This window comes from Psittacula echo, assembly GCF_963264785.1.
Source record: "Psittacula echo genome assembly, chromosome: 5".
Classification (NCBI taxonomy): domain Eukaryota; kingdom Metazoa; phylum Chordata; class Aves; order Psittaciformes; family Psittacidae; genus Psittacula; species Psittacula echo.
In genome coordinates this window covers 41349183-41363038 of record NC_137739.1, presented here as the reverse complement: position 1 = coordinate 41363038, position 13856 = coordinate 41349183, and the positions used below count along the sequence as shown (strand labels likewise).

Below are 13856 nucleotides of genomic sequence, written 5' to 3'. Positions count from 1 at the left end.
TGCAATGACACAGTGAATAAAATAGGTCCAGGGCTGTCTCTGTACTGTATTCTCCTGGCTGACAGCAAAACTAATTAACTGGAAAGTCTCTTAGGGAGTCCTCTCCTTCCTCTTGTCTGGGTAGAAGTTGAGGTGCCCATTAGTAATCACATCTCATGAGGCTCTAAAATTTTCTGTGTGTTTCTCATCAGTGTTAGGAGCTGCTGAAAGATATTGCTTCAAGCAGTGCAGTTAGCTGGGACAGAGGGTATAGCAAGGCCACTTCTGGACAGACATGGCACACTGAGAGAGTATTTGTGGATATGGCAGGTCCTGCTCCCATTTTTGGGTCAGAATGTACAAGGCAGAATGCCTGTTTGTAGTGAGATGGAAAGCCTTAGAAAAATAGCACTTCTTGGCAGCAAGAGCAGCCACTACCCCCATTAAAACTGGTGCAGTGCATCCAGCTGCCTGGCATTGCTTCTGCTTCTTTCTTTTTTTTTTTTTTTTTTTATTTATTTTCTTGCCTTACTCATGGCAGGGTCAGTCTACAGCTTTATCATCTCTTCCTCCATATGGGAGGTGTATGATGGTCAGTTGCCTTCTGTTTCTAAGAGCACATGAAGGGTGAGCTGCTGGTGGAGTGGCTGGAAGAATATGGTGAGAGCTTGTTAAGTGAGGGAGAGGTGGGGAGGGATCTAGGAAAGATCTTTTGCCAGAGGTTAAAAAAAAATCATTATTTTGCCACCTCTGGAAAGGAGATGGGAACAGTGCTCTTGTTCTTGAGCAAAACTGAGTGTTACCAGTCTGATTACAGGAAACCTTTGAGCCAGCCCTGAGCAAGGGTGACTTTCAAATCAGAGGCCCCCAAAACAGCTTTGATACTCTGTAGCATGGTGTGATATTGTCTTTAAGGGAAGATTGTCCCAGCTGTACAGATGCACTGTGCAAAAACCTGCTGAAAACATTTAATGTGTTGCTTTGATATCCCAAATACCCCTAGGACTTCCAGCTGGAGGCTACAGAAGTGTACAGCAAAGTGGCCAAGCAGCTGGTGAAGCAGCAGAAGTACAGTGAGATTCGGCAGCTTCTCAAGTGTGTCAATGAGTCTGGAGTTGCAGCAAAAAACGATGGGGATAACATTATCCTAAACTGTCTAAATGAGTTCAAGAACATTCCTGCTGAGGTAATTCTTCATGCATTGTGTCCCATTTGAAATAAAATGGGTACAGGGGAGGCTACACTACAGTAAAGGCTACAGGGAAACCATCCAGTGCTGCTCTATTAGTGAGTCCTTCTTACCTCCTGGCTCTGTACTACGTGCATTGTTTAAAGGTGGGAGCATATGGTTTGCCTTGGGCAAGTTATGCCGTGTCTATGGTAAAGGGAGGAATTAGACTTTGTCTACATTTTTGACATCTGCAGCTCTCGCAGTTGGGACAATGTAACCATCTAGCTGTGATCTCAGCTGCCCTTCCTTTATGCAGGGTTTTGGTGCTTGATGGGTTGAAGATTTGCAAATCATAGTCACTCTAAATGTGAACACCTTTTCCTTTCTTTGGATTACAGGATCTCGATAACCTGATTCAGGATATGGACAGTGATGAAAACAAGGTAAGTAAAAGTACAACAGAGGAGCTCCTTTAGCAAGAGCTAAGCAGCCACATCTTGGTCTGTAGCCTACGTGTTCTCTTTTACCATCTTCTCTCTCATCCTCATTCAAGCCAAAGATTTGAAGGTCACTTCCTAGATTGTAAAAACCGCAGTGAATTCCTCAGGGCTGTGGTGTTTGTGATTGTAGAGCTGTGAGATGAAAGTTTGTGGTTTTGTTATCCAATGTCTCAGGTGGCAAAGTAAGTTTCTAGTAATGGCAGACAGCTAACGAGGATCAACATACCTCCAAGATGACCATTTCAGCCTACTGTTTCAGGAGTATACTATTTCTATTGTGATCAAGAGTTAAATAATAAAACTTCTCAAATTCTGATATACTTCTTTTCTTAGAGGAAGCAAGGGTTAAACTACTTTGTTTTTTTGTTAGCTTTCATACCAGCCAGCCAAGCCTCTGGAGAGTCACAAATAAATTTGTGAACTGCAGGTGCATGTTTATAGAGGAAGAGGCTGTGGCTCAGCGTTTGGGGCTTGTTGTAGATCCTGTGTGACCTAGCTGGGAATAAAATCTTGAGATTTGTGACTGTCCTCTGGTCTGCTCCAACTGACAAACTCACTATGAGGGCATGGTAATTCATGCACAAAATAGGATCGCTGATTCTAATTACATGATGATACAGTAAAAGGGGTTTCCACAACAATTAAATACAGCTGTCTATCCATCTTTTACACTGCGATCTGATCCATGCAATATTACACTTCATAATAAGCTGCTACTACCTTGTACAACATGCTTTTGAACTATGTATTTTCAGTGAATGTTGTTGAACCTTATGCTGTTAGTTTACTGCAGCTTTCTAACCGAATTCTGATTGCCTCTTCTGCTTCAGATCCAGGCCTATGTGATGTGCAACAAGTTACGTTCTGCCTACCTTGTCTCGGTGAGGCAGGAAAAGACCAGAGCAGTGCAGCTAGTGCAACATGTGCAACAGCTAGCTGAGAGCAGCAGAGATGACATTGTGAAGGCTATCTGTACCCAGTGGCTCCTGGCACACCAGCCCAAAACCAGAAATCGGCTTCCCCAGGGCACTAGGAAGTAATATGTAATTGACATTCACCACCATACAGAGAGGCAAGGCTTCAGGACGGCTTAAAGGCATGTGGCTCAGCAGTCTCTTGGTAACATGGAAATCTCTTGACTGATGTTGGTGGCAAATGGATGCTGCTAATGTGCCTCTGGTGAAAGGAAGGGAACTAAATTACAAGTGCCAGTCCTGTATTTTGGCAGTCACTACCTCAAGGTGTTTTTTGACTATCTTTTTTCTGGGGGAAGGGGGCAGTTTCAAAGTGAACAAGCAAGAATTTAGGTGAGTGCTTCTCTTTCTGGGTTGGGAGGGAGGAGGTTTTGTTGGGACTTTTTTTTTTTTTTAAGGCACTGAACTTTAGTACATATTTTTTATTTTTGATCCAGAAATCCTAAATAGAGAGGACAGTAAAATCTCATCAACTCAATGTAGCCTGGAGTATAAAACTTCTTGTGATTATGGGTTTCCTGTAAGCTTTTTCGAGATTGGAGACATCCTCTTTTACAAAGACTGAAATTCAGAGATTTTGTTGAAGCCTCTTCTACAAACCATTGCTAGTCCTTTTTTTTTTTTTAACTTCTTCTTCCCTTTTTTTCTTCTCCCCTCCCACTAGTACAGCGTGCCCAGTTTCTTTAGTTCTCTTGAAAAGGTAGGAAGTGATTCTCCATGGTGGGTTTCTACTTACCAGTCACACTGTCTGATGTATGCCATACATATGGTACTTGAGCCCTTATTAGATGAATGAAGTTATAAAGGACATATCATGTAACGGGAGTACAAAGGGAAAATAATACTTTGAAATAGTTGAAAAATCATGCACCTCTTTCTTTGCTATGGTAATATCAAATAAACTGTTGCAATGCAGCTTTATCACTGAACAGTTGCCAGTAAACTTCCACAGTTTTTCATCAGGTATAGGAGAAAATACAGATAAAGCAAGCTGTGGTAGAATTCAACAGGCCATCTGTATGCCTGTCACACAGGGATTTGTTTCTTACCAGAAAACTCTGTCACTGTCAGGTATAATTGAACACCAGACTGAATTTTTATTAACTTGACATACTGTATAGACTATATTGACAGGCTTTGCTCTGGAAGTGTTAGGTTAACTCAGATTTATGAAAAAAGCAGGAATCTTTGTGTAATGGCTGTGTTCAAGGATGCTGAAAAAAGCAGCTGCTTCTCTGCAACTGTGACTGGGACATGAGAATGGTAGACAGTAGTAGGACCTTCTGGAAGAAACAGAACAAAGCAAGGTACTCAACAAGAGTTTGTGCTTGCTGTTTACATGTACTTCACCACAAGAAGTAGGAAAACTAGTTCACTTTGGAAGTAAACTAAACTTTTTAACAAAAGAAGAAACAACAGGTTTTCTGAAGTGTAATATAACTATTAATAGTTTTAGTACATAAACTGTCAAATACATAACTGTCAAATAAAGTTTTGCACTACCCCAAGCTCACTGTAGTGATAGAACGGGCTTCCATGGGTTCAGAAAGGACTTGGCCAGCACCTCCTTTACTGTTTCATGAGCAGCACCCCACTGATGCAAACACCTCTCTTAGAGGTGCTCTGCTCACTAGAGCAGGGCTAGAAATGTCTCTGACAAAGCAGTTGGAATGACCACAGTTAGCATTCAGAATCTCCTGACCACAGATTTGTGTTATCTCATTAGTGAGCAGTACTAATGAAAGCTTTTGTTTCTTGACCAGGCTGACCTAGCTTTCCTTCAGATTACAGTCATTAGGCTATTCCTAAAGCCTGGCACTGTCCATGTCTTCAGTCATTTCCAGATCTCTAATTATGCAGAGGTTTTACTGTTTGTGGTATCCAGATCAGCATTGATGCAATGCCTAGCGTTTTGCTAGTGTTTCTTCAGCTCTGTCGAGCAGAGTGGGGTTTGTCATGCAGACCAGTCAGTTCTGTACCTGCCTTTCCTGCTGACCTCTTTGCACTGTACCTTATGCACTTTATAGAGCATTTGTTGTAATTTGATTTTCCTAACTTGGAATCTAGAGATCTTTCTTTTACCAGCAGAACTGGAATTTTGATCCTGACTAACTGCCTTGTGTCACAACTAGTGCAATTAACAAGGGGCTTTGAATTTTTGAGCATCTTAAAAGGGATTGAGTACTGCCAGTTAATAAGAACTTCTCTATTAATGACCAAGGTTTGTTTACAATGAAAAAAAGAGAATAAAGTATTATGACTGTTCACATATCTGCTGTTTGCTTTTTTATCTCAGCATAACCTGTGGATTTCTTTTCTAGATCTGTATTTTGTTTTGGCTGTGCTTAGCAGAGTAATTTGAAGGGGAAGAATTGTTCTGACATGCAAAATCTCTCTGCCTCAGTGTTCTCAACATTTAGATCAATTGGAATACCACATCTTTAGAAGCTCTCCCAGTAGCTAGCTCGGCCCCATATGTGTACTCTCACAAACCAGTAATCCTCTTTAAAGAGCTTTGAAAGTTAAACTCTCCCCTGCAAGCCTCCATTTGAGACAGCTAAATGAGCTTTAGTTCCCCCATTTTACGGATCAGCTTAGAAGAAAGTGTGACTTCCCCAAGGTCAAAAAGAGCAGGGGTGTGTCTCTAGAAACGTGTAGTCATGTGCCTTATATAAAATCTACAGTCAAATTTCTTTGAGAAGAGCACTGACCCACAAGGGCAAAGTATTTCAGCCTAGAGCCTTTCTGCCTGTTTTTCTAGAATGGTTTCTTCTGCTCCTGAAAGCCACTTTGAAGATCATAGACACAGAGAAAACACACCAAGCCTGCAATGCTGAGTAGCATTCTACTGCTACACTATAGTTGTGGATTTAGCTTCATATTGGAGATATGCCTAAAATATATGCCTATTGGAGATAAGCCTAAAAAGAATGGACAAAAAGTAGAGTGACAGGGAGAAGCACAAGGGGACTTTAAAATGTTGCCTAAATAGAGTTCTCTACATTAGTAAGGCAGATGCAGATAACAGCAACACCATGTAAACTGATTCAACATTTCTGAAGGAAGACAGAGTTTTCTATTGTAAAAGGAAAATGGCTTTATTTAGTATTGCTCAGAGGTAGCACAGGACTGTTCTGCATAGATGGCATCCAGGCAGAAAGAATTAATCATAGAATTAGCATTTGTTCCCCAAAATTGGCAGTTGGTCACGGTGACATGCTCATGTGCAAGTCCAAACACTTCCAAGCTGCAGTTGTTTTTTTTTTCCAGAAGCAGAAGATACTCCTATGAGCTGTGGCACTTGTTTTCTAACTGCTTAACTCTTTCAGAAACAATCTGATGATGAATCACACTCTAGCATCAAAGTAGCACTAGAGTTTCAAGGGAGCAGTCCCATTACTGCATGGATTGACAGCTGCCTTTTGGAAGTGCAAGCTGCACCGTACTGCAGGGCCTGACTGGCAGCCTTGGCCAGCCACAGCCAGTAATGGCTGGGTAGACAAATGTAAGGATTTCTGTGCAAGTCTTACTTTCCTGACCTGTAGCTAACTTGACCTCTATCAAGCTAGTCTTGACCTCTGCTTCAGCTATTCAGCTGTAGGTAGTTTGCTGTCATGTAAAGCTAAAGTCTTAGCTGAAGTAGTTTCAGTATTTTTAACACAGGTGAGATGTTACTCATTCTGCTCTCCTTTATAGGTTCTAAAGTCATCTAAAGTGCAGCTGGGGGGTTTACCATGACAACTTTTACACTGTTTTTGCTCACATCTCACGTGCTTCACAAGAGAGGTGTTAATCTCTTTTAGTATGATAACCTGCCTATGCACAACTGCAGCACTCTTGCAGCTTTTAACCTCCCAGTCACCTGCACTGAGACCTGGGTTCTCAAAAGATATGCCAACCCTCTGTTACCTTACTGCCATTGGTATGCAGTTGGGGCCAAGATACTTCAGTGGCTAGGGTCCAGCAGAGAATATTGAGAAAAACAGTGGACCCCACTTACAAACTTTACCTAATGCTTGCCCCAAAAAGGCCAGCACCTATTTCTGTATGCTTGAGATCATCTGTATTGCATGCAATTGCCAGAAAATCTAATGCCTTAAAGTACTTTCACTCTGACAGGTCAAATAGTAGGAACTGAAAATAACCTCATGGATAATAAGTTGGGAGTCCTACAAATTTACTAGTATTGGGAGGGGAGATAAAGGTAATTCTTTAGACTACCTGATAATCTAAACCTAAGACTGCAAACCTCCATTTCTGTTCTAAAGCCAGAGGACAATAGCCTCTGCCTGGTGTGTGAAATACCGAGCAAAGGTTGCTCCCTGTGTCAGTGCTCTAATTCTCCAGCTAGGAAGGGGACTGGGTGCTTATAAATCTCAATCCTGAAGTTTAATACTCCAGAAATTCATATTAGATTGTGTCCATGCAACCATCATTAGGGCAGCAGAAGTATTGGAGCTCTAGTCTTGAGGTCTCTCAGCAGTGCTCTTCCCAGGAGAAGTATGGCTGGACTCAGCCTCAGCCATGTGCACACTTGAGGTCTGCGCTGCTCAGTCCCAGTGGATGCCAAGAAGCTGGCAGCTCACATTCCAGAGCTTCTTTGCTGTTTCATCATCCCGACCCCATGGAGATACGTATGCTGGCTGGCAATCACTGCAAGAGGTACATGTTTTATTTTTATTAAGTTAAAGGTCTCCATTCATGTTAGCACATTGAAATGTCTGTGTTAAGATAAGGCAGTTGCTTTCTATCAGCTTAATTTCAAGACCAACTGAAGGAAGTGTGGGAGGCTGTCCAGCAAATGAGCAAGGGTTGGTGCTAAGCCATCTTGAGAAAGCTTTCTTTCCAATTGGCTAGGGAAAAGTCTCTCCTAATGGCACCAAGAATTGGTAGGCAAGTATATTGTCTGTTGTCTCAACTCTTAAAGAAACCTGTATATGCTCTACTATATACTCTTCAGTGTACATTCTCATTAATACCACCAAGAAGGGCTATAAACGCTAACCAACCTTCTCAGGAGCACCTCTTCTAGCAGACACTACAAAAAACCCACCCCACTCAAACAGCCCTTCATTCTAAACTATTTTTCCCACTATATTGCTGTGGCATGAAATGCAAAGCTGCCCCAGAACAACAATACTGCAATAACCATGTATGGTTATCCCCTTTTCCATTATCCTCTGAACTGGGGCTCCTTTCTTTTCAGCTCCTGGAGTCAGACAGCATTCTGTCTGGAACAGTGATCATGTGTTCTCCTCTGTAATGCTGGATGCTGCAATAACATGGGAGTTTAAGAGAACAGGGGAAATTTCATCTTCTAAACTCTGTATCCAGCCTAGTGCTTTTAGAGCTCCAAGTGCACAGTTTCTGATGTTCCTGAAAGTACTCTGGTGGACTCCACCTGTCTTGCTGTGGCATGCGAATTCTTTTCTATACTTGTGCTTTATATTCTATTGCCTGGAAAGTGAAGAGGATTTTAGGGTAGTCCAATGTGAATTGTGAATTACTGTTGAAGGTATCTATTTCCCACCAGGCCCAGAACTCCTTTCTTTTATGAGTTTAAAATCCACCAAAGCTTTCTGTATTCCAGCACATAAATGATCCATTTATACCCTGGGACAGACAATCATCCAGGAAAGATTAAGACGTCTATTTATATATTCAAGTCTGATTAAGATGGTACAAACTCCCAAGTGAAGATCAGACAAAGCCATTACAAAGACTAATCTGGTCACATATCACAAGAGAAAAGCTCTGCAGACATGAAGGCTCCAACAGTATCCAAGTGGGGAAAAAAAGATAAATTTTCACATTCATTTCCCCAAAACCAGTATTGTTACACTGCTGTACACCCAGTGGGAAGCTGACATAAATCTGTTCAAATGGCAGTCTTCAAATCTAGGATGATGATGGCTTGGAACTGCTCTGGGCAGTTTTGGTGAGGGGAAAACGCATGACTATGCAGGGTCCTGGAGCAAGTCAAGGAAGTCAGGGTTTGTAGTGGGAGCTACATAAGAAAGTTTGCAGGACAGAGCGTGTGTCCCAGCAGGAGTTCCTCCCAGCTGATGGGTCTGTCACACTGGAGAATCAAGTTATTTTGTCACATGCCAGTCCTGAAAATCTTACCTCCTAGCTCTGCAGCACCACCTGCCTACCCAGTGCCCTGGGAGCACACGCCCCTTCTGCTCCTTCTGTGGGGTACAACTGCAGACAGAACCAAAGCAGTTTTCCCAGGATTGACTCAAGTGACCTCATTAACTAGACAGCTCTGCTGAAAGTGATTTGCCCAAATCTCAGGCAGATCAGGATTAAAGCCCTGAACACGTGACAGCCATTCCTGCAGTTTGAGTACAGTGATATTCCCAGCACTAAAAGACTTGCTGTTGTGTAGAGCTGCATATAGTCAGGGATTCCTTCCAACATGATATCCACTGCAACAGAGCAGGAAGGGGTAATGCTCTAGTATTTGTCACCCTCAGTCTTATCAGACAGCCTTTTACCCAGTCTCTCCTTAATGAAGTCTCATTTTCCCCAGCAAATAGGTTGCCTTCCACACTATATCACTCCATCAGCTTGCACCCACCTGAAATACTGTCCTGTCACAGAGTCTAGCTCCTCTGCTACTGCACAGTAGATACTGGTCTGAGCTCCTTCCCAAGGTGTCTTCAAGAAGAATGAGAATATCTTCCACAGCCACATCATTACAAATGAATGCCGGACCAGCTCAGAATGGACAGAACCAGGATGGAGAGCGTTTGCTGTGACTTTAGTGCCTGTATCAAATTACCATAAAAAAAAAATATATATATAAAGGTAATATATTCCTCAATTCCACCTGCAGACAACCTAAAGGAGGAGTCCAGGCATGGATACAGGGAGAGTAAATAAAGTCCTCTGTAGTTACTACTTGGTAGATGTGATGGATGCATTTGACCCCTTAACCAAACCAGCAGTAGTGTTGTACAGGCTCCAAAGGAGGTAACCACCTGAGCTGTAGCCAAGCCAAGAACTCCTCTAGGAAACCCATGAAGAGACAGTGACACAGTGAGCATTGAGGCATATGAGCTTGGAACACCCATCATGGGATTAACATATGAATAGAGCGGGGCTTTTCCAAGACTCATTGTCCTGGGCTTAAACCATTCATTTATCAAGGAACAAAGGTACACTCTGCTCTCCTTTGGGACTTGCCTTGCAGCCGCCTCGCCAGCTCCCGGGTGAAGAGCACGTTGGCCAGTTTGCTGTGACAGTAGGCAAGGCCACGGTTGTAGCACTTCTCACCATGGAGATCATGGAAGCGGATTCGGCCGCCATGATGAGCCAGTGAAGACACGTTCACTATGCGGGCTGGGGCAGACTGCTTCAGACGCTCCAGCAGTAGGAAGGTCAAGAGAAAATGACCTAGGGGTGAGAGGAAATGTCATCCTTCTCTAAAGCTTTCCCCTGCTGGAATTTCAAAGTACTCACAACATATTAGTTACATGTTATATCTTACTGCTGCCTTCATTTCAAGTCCAGGGAAAAGGCAACCCCCCTGAATCAACAGCTAAACTTTTTTGGGGCCACTAAGTTGTGCTCCTCAGCTTCAAAAAGCTGGTGCAGTCATACATTTCAAATGTCCCAGGTAACGTGTAGATACTTAAGCTGGGTGCATGCAAATACATTGCATTGCATCTCCAGAACTCTGACTCCGGCCTTCCATCCTTCCCCAAGAAGGAAGGTTGAGGAAGAGAAAATGTAAAAGCAGAATTTCCTCTGGTATTCTGCCACAGACCTTGAATGCAAACATGACTCCACCAGCCTTACCAAGATGATTGACTCCCAGGTGCATCTCAAAGCCATCAGCAGTCTTGGAGTAAGGGCATAACATTACCCCAGCATTGTTAATGAGAATATGGAGTTCCTTCTCCTCTGCAAGAAACAACGGACATTCTTAAACAGAGAAACAGAGACCAGAGACAGACAAGAGGATGACACAAGTCAGCCAAAAAACCTCACGCCTGTCTTGAGTTGCAACCACAGCACCGCAATAAAATGAGAAGTCTCCTACCACAAACTAGCTCATAGCCTCTGTCAAGCCTCTGCTGTGAACTGCAGTACCCAACGCAGTACAGAGATAGGTCAGGGACTTGGCATCTGCTAGAAGAGCAGACAGCAGTCCTTGATAAGATAGTCTTACTGAAGAGAAGGATCTAGAGACTGTACCTGCTAGAAATTTCTCAGCAAACTCCCGGATGGATTTTGTATCAGCCAAGTCCAGTTTTTTCACAATGACTTCCTGGTTCCCTGTCTCAGCTCGGATTTCACTGGCTGCAGCTTCTGCCTTCCTTATGTCTCTGCAAGCGACAATCACCCTTGCTCCTGCAAGGGAGGTAAAAAAACAGGAACAGAAGCTGAGATCACTGGAGCACACTGGATGATCGAGGCTAAGATATGCTGGCTATGCACAGTGCTTACAAACATTGTGTTGTTTATTTAGGGCACTGGCATCAGCCAAGGGAGCAGCAGGGAAGGACAAAGCTTTTTCTACTATACTATTAGCTTCCATTCAGCCCAAAGCTGTTTTCAGAGCAGGAAAACGCACATCTGAAGTGCCTCTGCCCAGGCACTCCCACATCAGGAGCAAGTACCACCACACTGGTATGATACGGTTGTAGCTGCCCCTATAACAGGAATGCCAAGCCAGGAGCACAAGAAGATACTTGGATTCCAGCCAGAGCAATTTCTAAACAGATTATGAACAGGAAGTTTAATCTCCTTACCAGTTACCCAGAAAGCATGTATACCAAAATAGCTTGAAACATGAATAACTAAAGCACACAGCAGTGGACCTAGGGTATTTCCCAGCCTTATGCACAGAATACAGTGATACTGGCATCTTCCCCAGTCCTCTCAAAACATCTGCAGTGCAGAGCATTTTCATGTCACAAGGAATATTTTTGGAGTTCAAGCAATGAAAACAGCCAAGGAACTGGGGACTTGCACCTTGATGGTCTCAACCTCTGGAGGAGCAACATTTGGGCTTGTCTGAAGCAACTTTGGACTCCATTTCACTTCAGTGTTAGCACAAAACACTCCTCCCTTAGATCTGGAAGAGGCACTAGTAACACTCAGGCACACGGGCGTCAGCTGCACGGGGATGCCTATTTGGTGACTTGCCTCTTCGTGCGAGGTCTCTGGCAGTCTCCTTCCCGATGCCTGTGTTGGCTCCTGTGATTACCACCACCTTCCCGTCCAGCTTAGCTGTTGACTTACACTGTCCCCCGGCGACATACCTCCTGCAATAGAGGGCGGCAGCCCCCCCTCGACGAGGGGACCAGGGGACGTGGGTCAGTGATGAGCACTCAGAGCCTCACGTTTCACCCCAACGGTAGGATTAACCGGGAAGCCACAGGCGTCGTTACCTGAAGCAGCCGATCACGATCGTGTCGTGCCCGGGCTACCGGGATCTAGCCCCCAGCCCCCCGACCCCCTCCCTGCTTTACAAACACCGGAGTGACGCGGCCCGACCCCGCCGCTCCGCCCTGGCGACAAGTGGGGCCACGGCTCCATTGGCTGCTGCCACCGACTCCAGAGCCTGGGCCCAATGGGCTCCGCCGCGCCGCCGTGAGCAGACGGCAGGCTCCACCCCCCGGGCTCCCCGGCACCCCGGCCGGTTCTCTCCGCACCCGGCCGGGTCCGCGAGCCGAGGCAGGCCCCAGAGTGAGTTCGGGCTGCTCGGAGGCCCGGGAAGCCGCCGAAGCAGGCGCCGCCGGAGGTGGCAGGGCTGAGCCGAGCGCCAGCTCCTGCCGCGAGCGCGTTAGTGCTACTGAGGTGCTGGAGCTGGGGACGCGTGAATAGCGCCTGCCGCAGCGCGGGCTACAGAAACGGGATCCCTGTTAGTCCCATGTTAGTACTCCCATCACACAAGCACGCAGGTAAACCTGACCGCTCTGCGGTGCGGCGCGGTGCCCGCGGCTACCCGTACAAGTGCGAAGGGCTAGGGCCGCGCTCTGTAAAACAAACCTGATGTAGGGCGCTGCCACGAGGAAGAGGACGGGGACGGAGACGGCAGCCCCCAGCGCGACTCCCCAGCAGGTGAGCATCCCCGCAGCCGGCTCCATGCTTACTGCTGCTGCTGCTGGCGGCAGCCCCGGGCCCGCCCCAGTCCCCTCGGCCACGCCTCTGTTCCCTTAGGCCCGCCCCGCCAGCAGCAGGCAGCCCCTCAGAGCAGCTCAGCAACGGCCCCTCTTGGCCCCGGCGTGGGTTGTTGTTTGACCCAGAGTTGCAGCTGCTCCAGGGTTTTCTCGCGCTGGACACCCGGCGGCTCCCGTTGGCTGCCGCGGGTGTGCCCCCGCCGGGAGGAGGAGGGCAGCCGGTTCTACAGAAGACAGGCTGAGGAAGTTGGGGCTGTTCAGCCTGGAGAAGAGAAGGCTGCGTGGAGACCTCCGAGCAGTCTTCCAGTATCTGAAGGGGCCCTACAAGGATGCTGGGGATGGACTCTTCACTAGGGAACTGTAGTGATAGGACAAGGGGTAACGGGTTAAAATTTAAACAGGGGAAGTTTAGATTGGATCTAAGGATGAAATTCTTTACTGTGAGGGTGATGAGGCACTGGAATGGGTTGCCCAGGGAAGTTGTGAATGGTCCATCCCTGGTGGTGTTCAAAGCCAGGTTGTGCAGAGCCTTGGGTGACATGGTTCAGTGTGAGGTGTCCCTGCCCATGGCAGGGGGGTTGGAACTAGATGATCTTAAGATGCTTTCCAACCCTAACTATTCGATGATTCTACACTGGGAGCTTGCTGCGTTTTTTCCCCGGGCAGCGCAGGACCCTTGGGACAACCCGAGAGTGCTGCTCTAATTGCGCTGCCCAGTTCATAGGCGGAGAAGTCTGAGGAGAAAGCTCGAGGGCAGCGGCCTGGGGGGACATTCCACATAGGTTTGCATAGCCTCTCGCAGGGTTTTGTGACACTAACCCTAGCAAAACGCATGAAACGATGCAGACGTTAGTACGCATTGAGGGCCGGGGACGCGCGGCGGTAGGCTCAGCCGTGCTCGCTCTGACCGTCACCAGAGAACACTAGAAGGAGGAGGCCGGGGGTGCTGAGCGGCGCTGCTCCCCGAGCTCCGCCGCCTCCCAGGGGAGACTACAACTCCCAGCAGGCAGTGCGAGCCCCGAGGCCCCTTCCTCGTGGCAGGCTTGAACCGCGCCTGGCGCTCTCGGGCGTCGGTGATCGTTGTCGCCCACAGCCG

The 13856-nt window shown here is 46.3% G+C and overlaps 2 protein-coding genes across 3 annotated transcripts in view; one reads left to right on the top strand and one right to left on the bottom strand.

Annotated features, from left to right (window-relative positions):
* The window catches only part of ZFYVE26 (zinc finger FYVE-type containing 26), a 52085-nt gene extending 47190 nt beyond the window's left edge, over positions 1–4895 (top strand). For both annotated transcript variants that reach the window (XM_080617112.1, XM_080617111.1), the window contains exons 40-42: positions 983–1165; positions 1549–1593; positions 2481–4895. In XM_080617112.1, coding sequence (XP_080473238.1) covers positions 983–1165; positions 1549–1593; positions 2481–2690 — 438 coding nt within the window. In that variant the 3' untranslated portion in view covers positions 2691–4895. The remainder of the gene's footprint in view (positions 1–982; positions 1166–1548; positions 1594–2480) is intronic.
* Positions 4896–5740: 845 nt separating this feature from the next.
* Positions 5741–12727, bottom strand: LOC308221072 (retinol dehydrogenase 12-like; the record flags this gene model as incomplete). Its single annotated transcript, XM_080617923.1, has 7 exons — positions 5741–7277; positions 9208–9397; positions 9816–10025; positions 10431–10535; positions 10830–10985; positions 11784–11902; positions 12630–12727. 7 exons carry the CDS (start codon positions 12725–12727, stop codon positions 7175–7177), a joined length of 981 nt encoding a protein of 326 aa, XP_080474049.1. The 3' UTR covers positions 5741–7174.
* Between the last annotated feature and the right edge of the window lie 1129 nt (positions 12728–13856).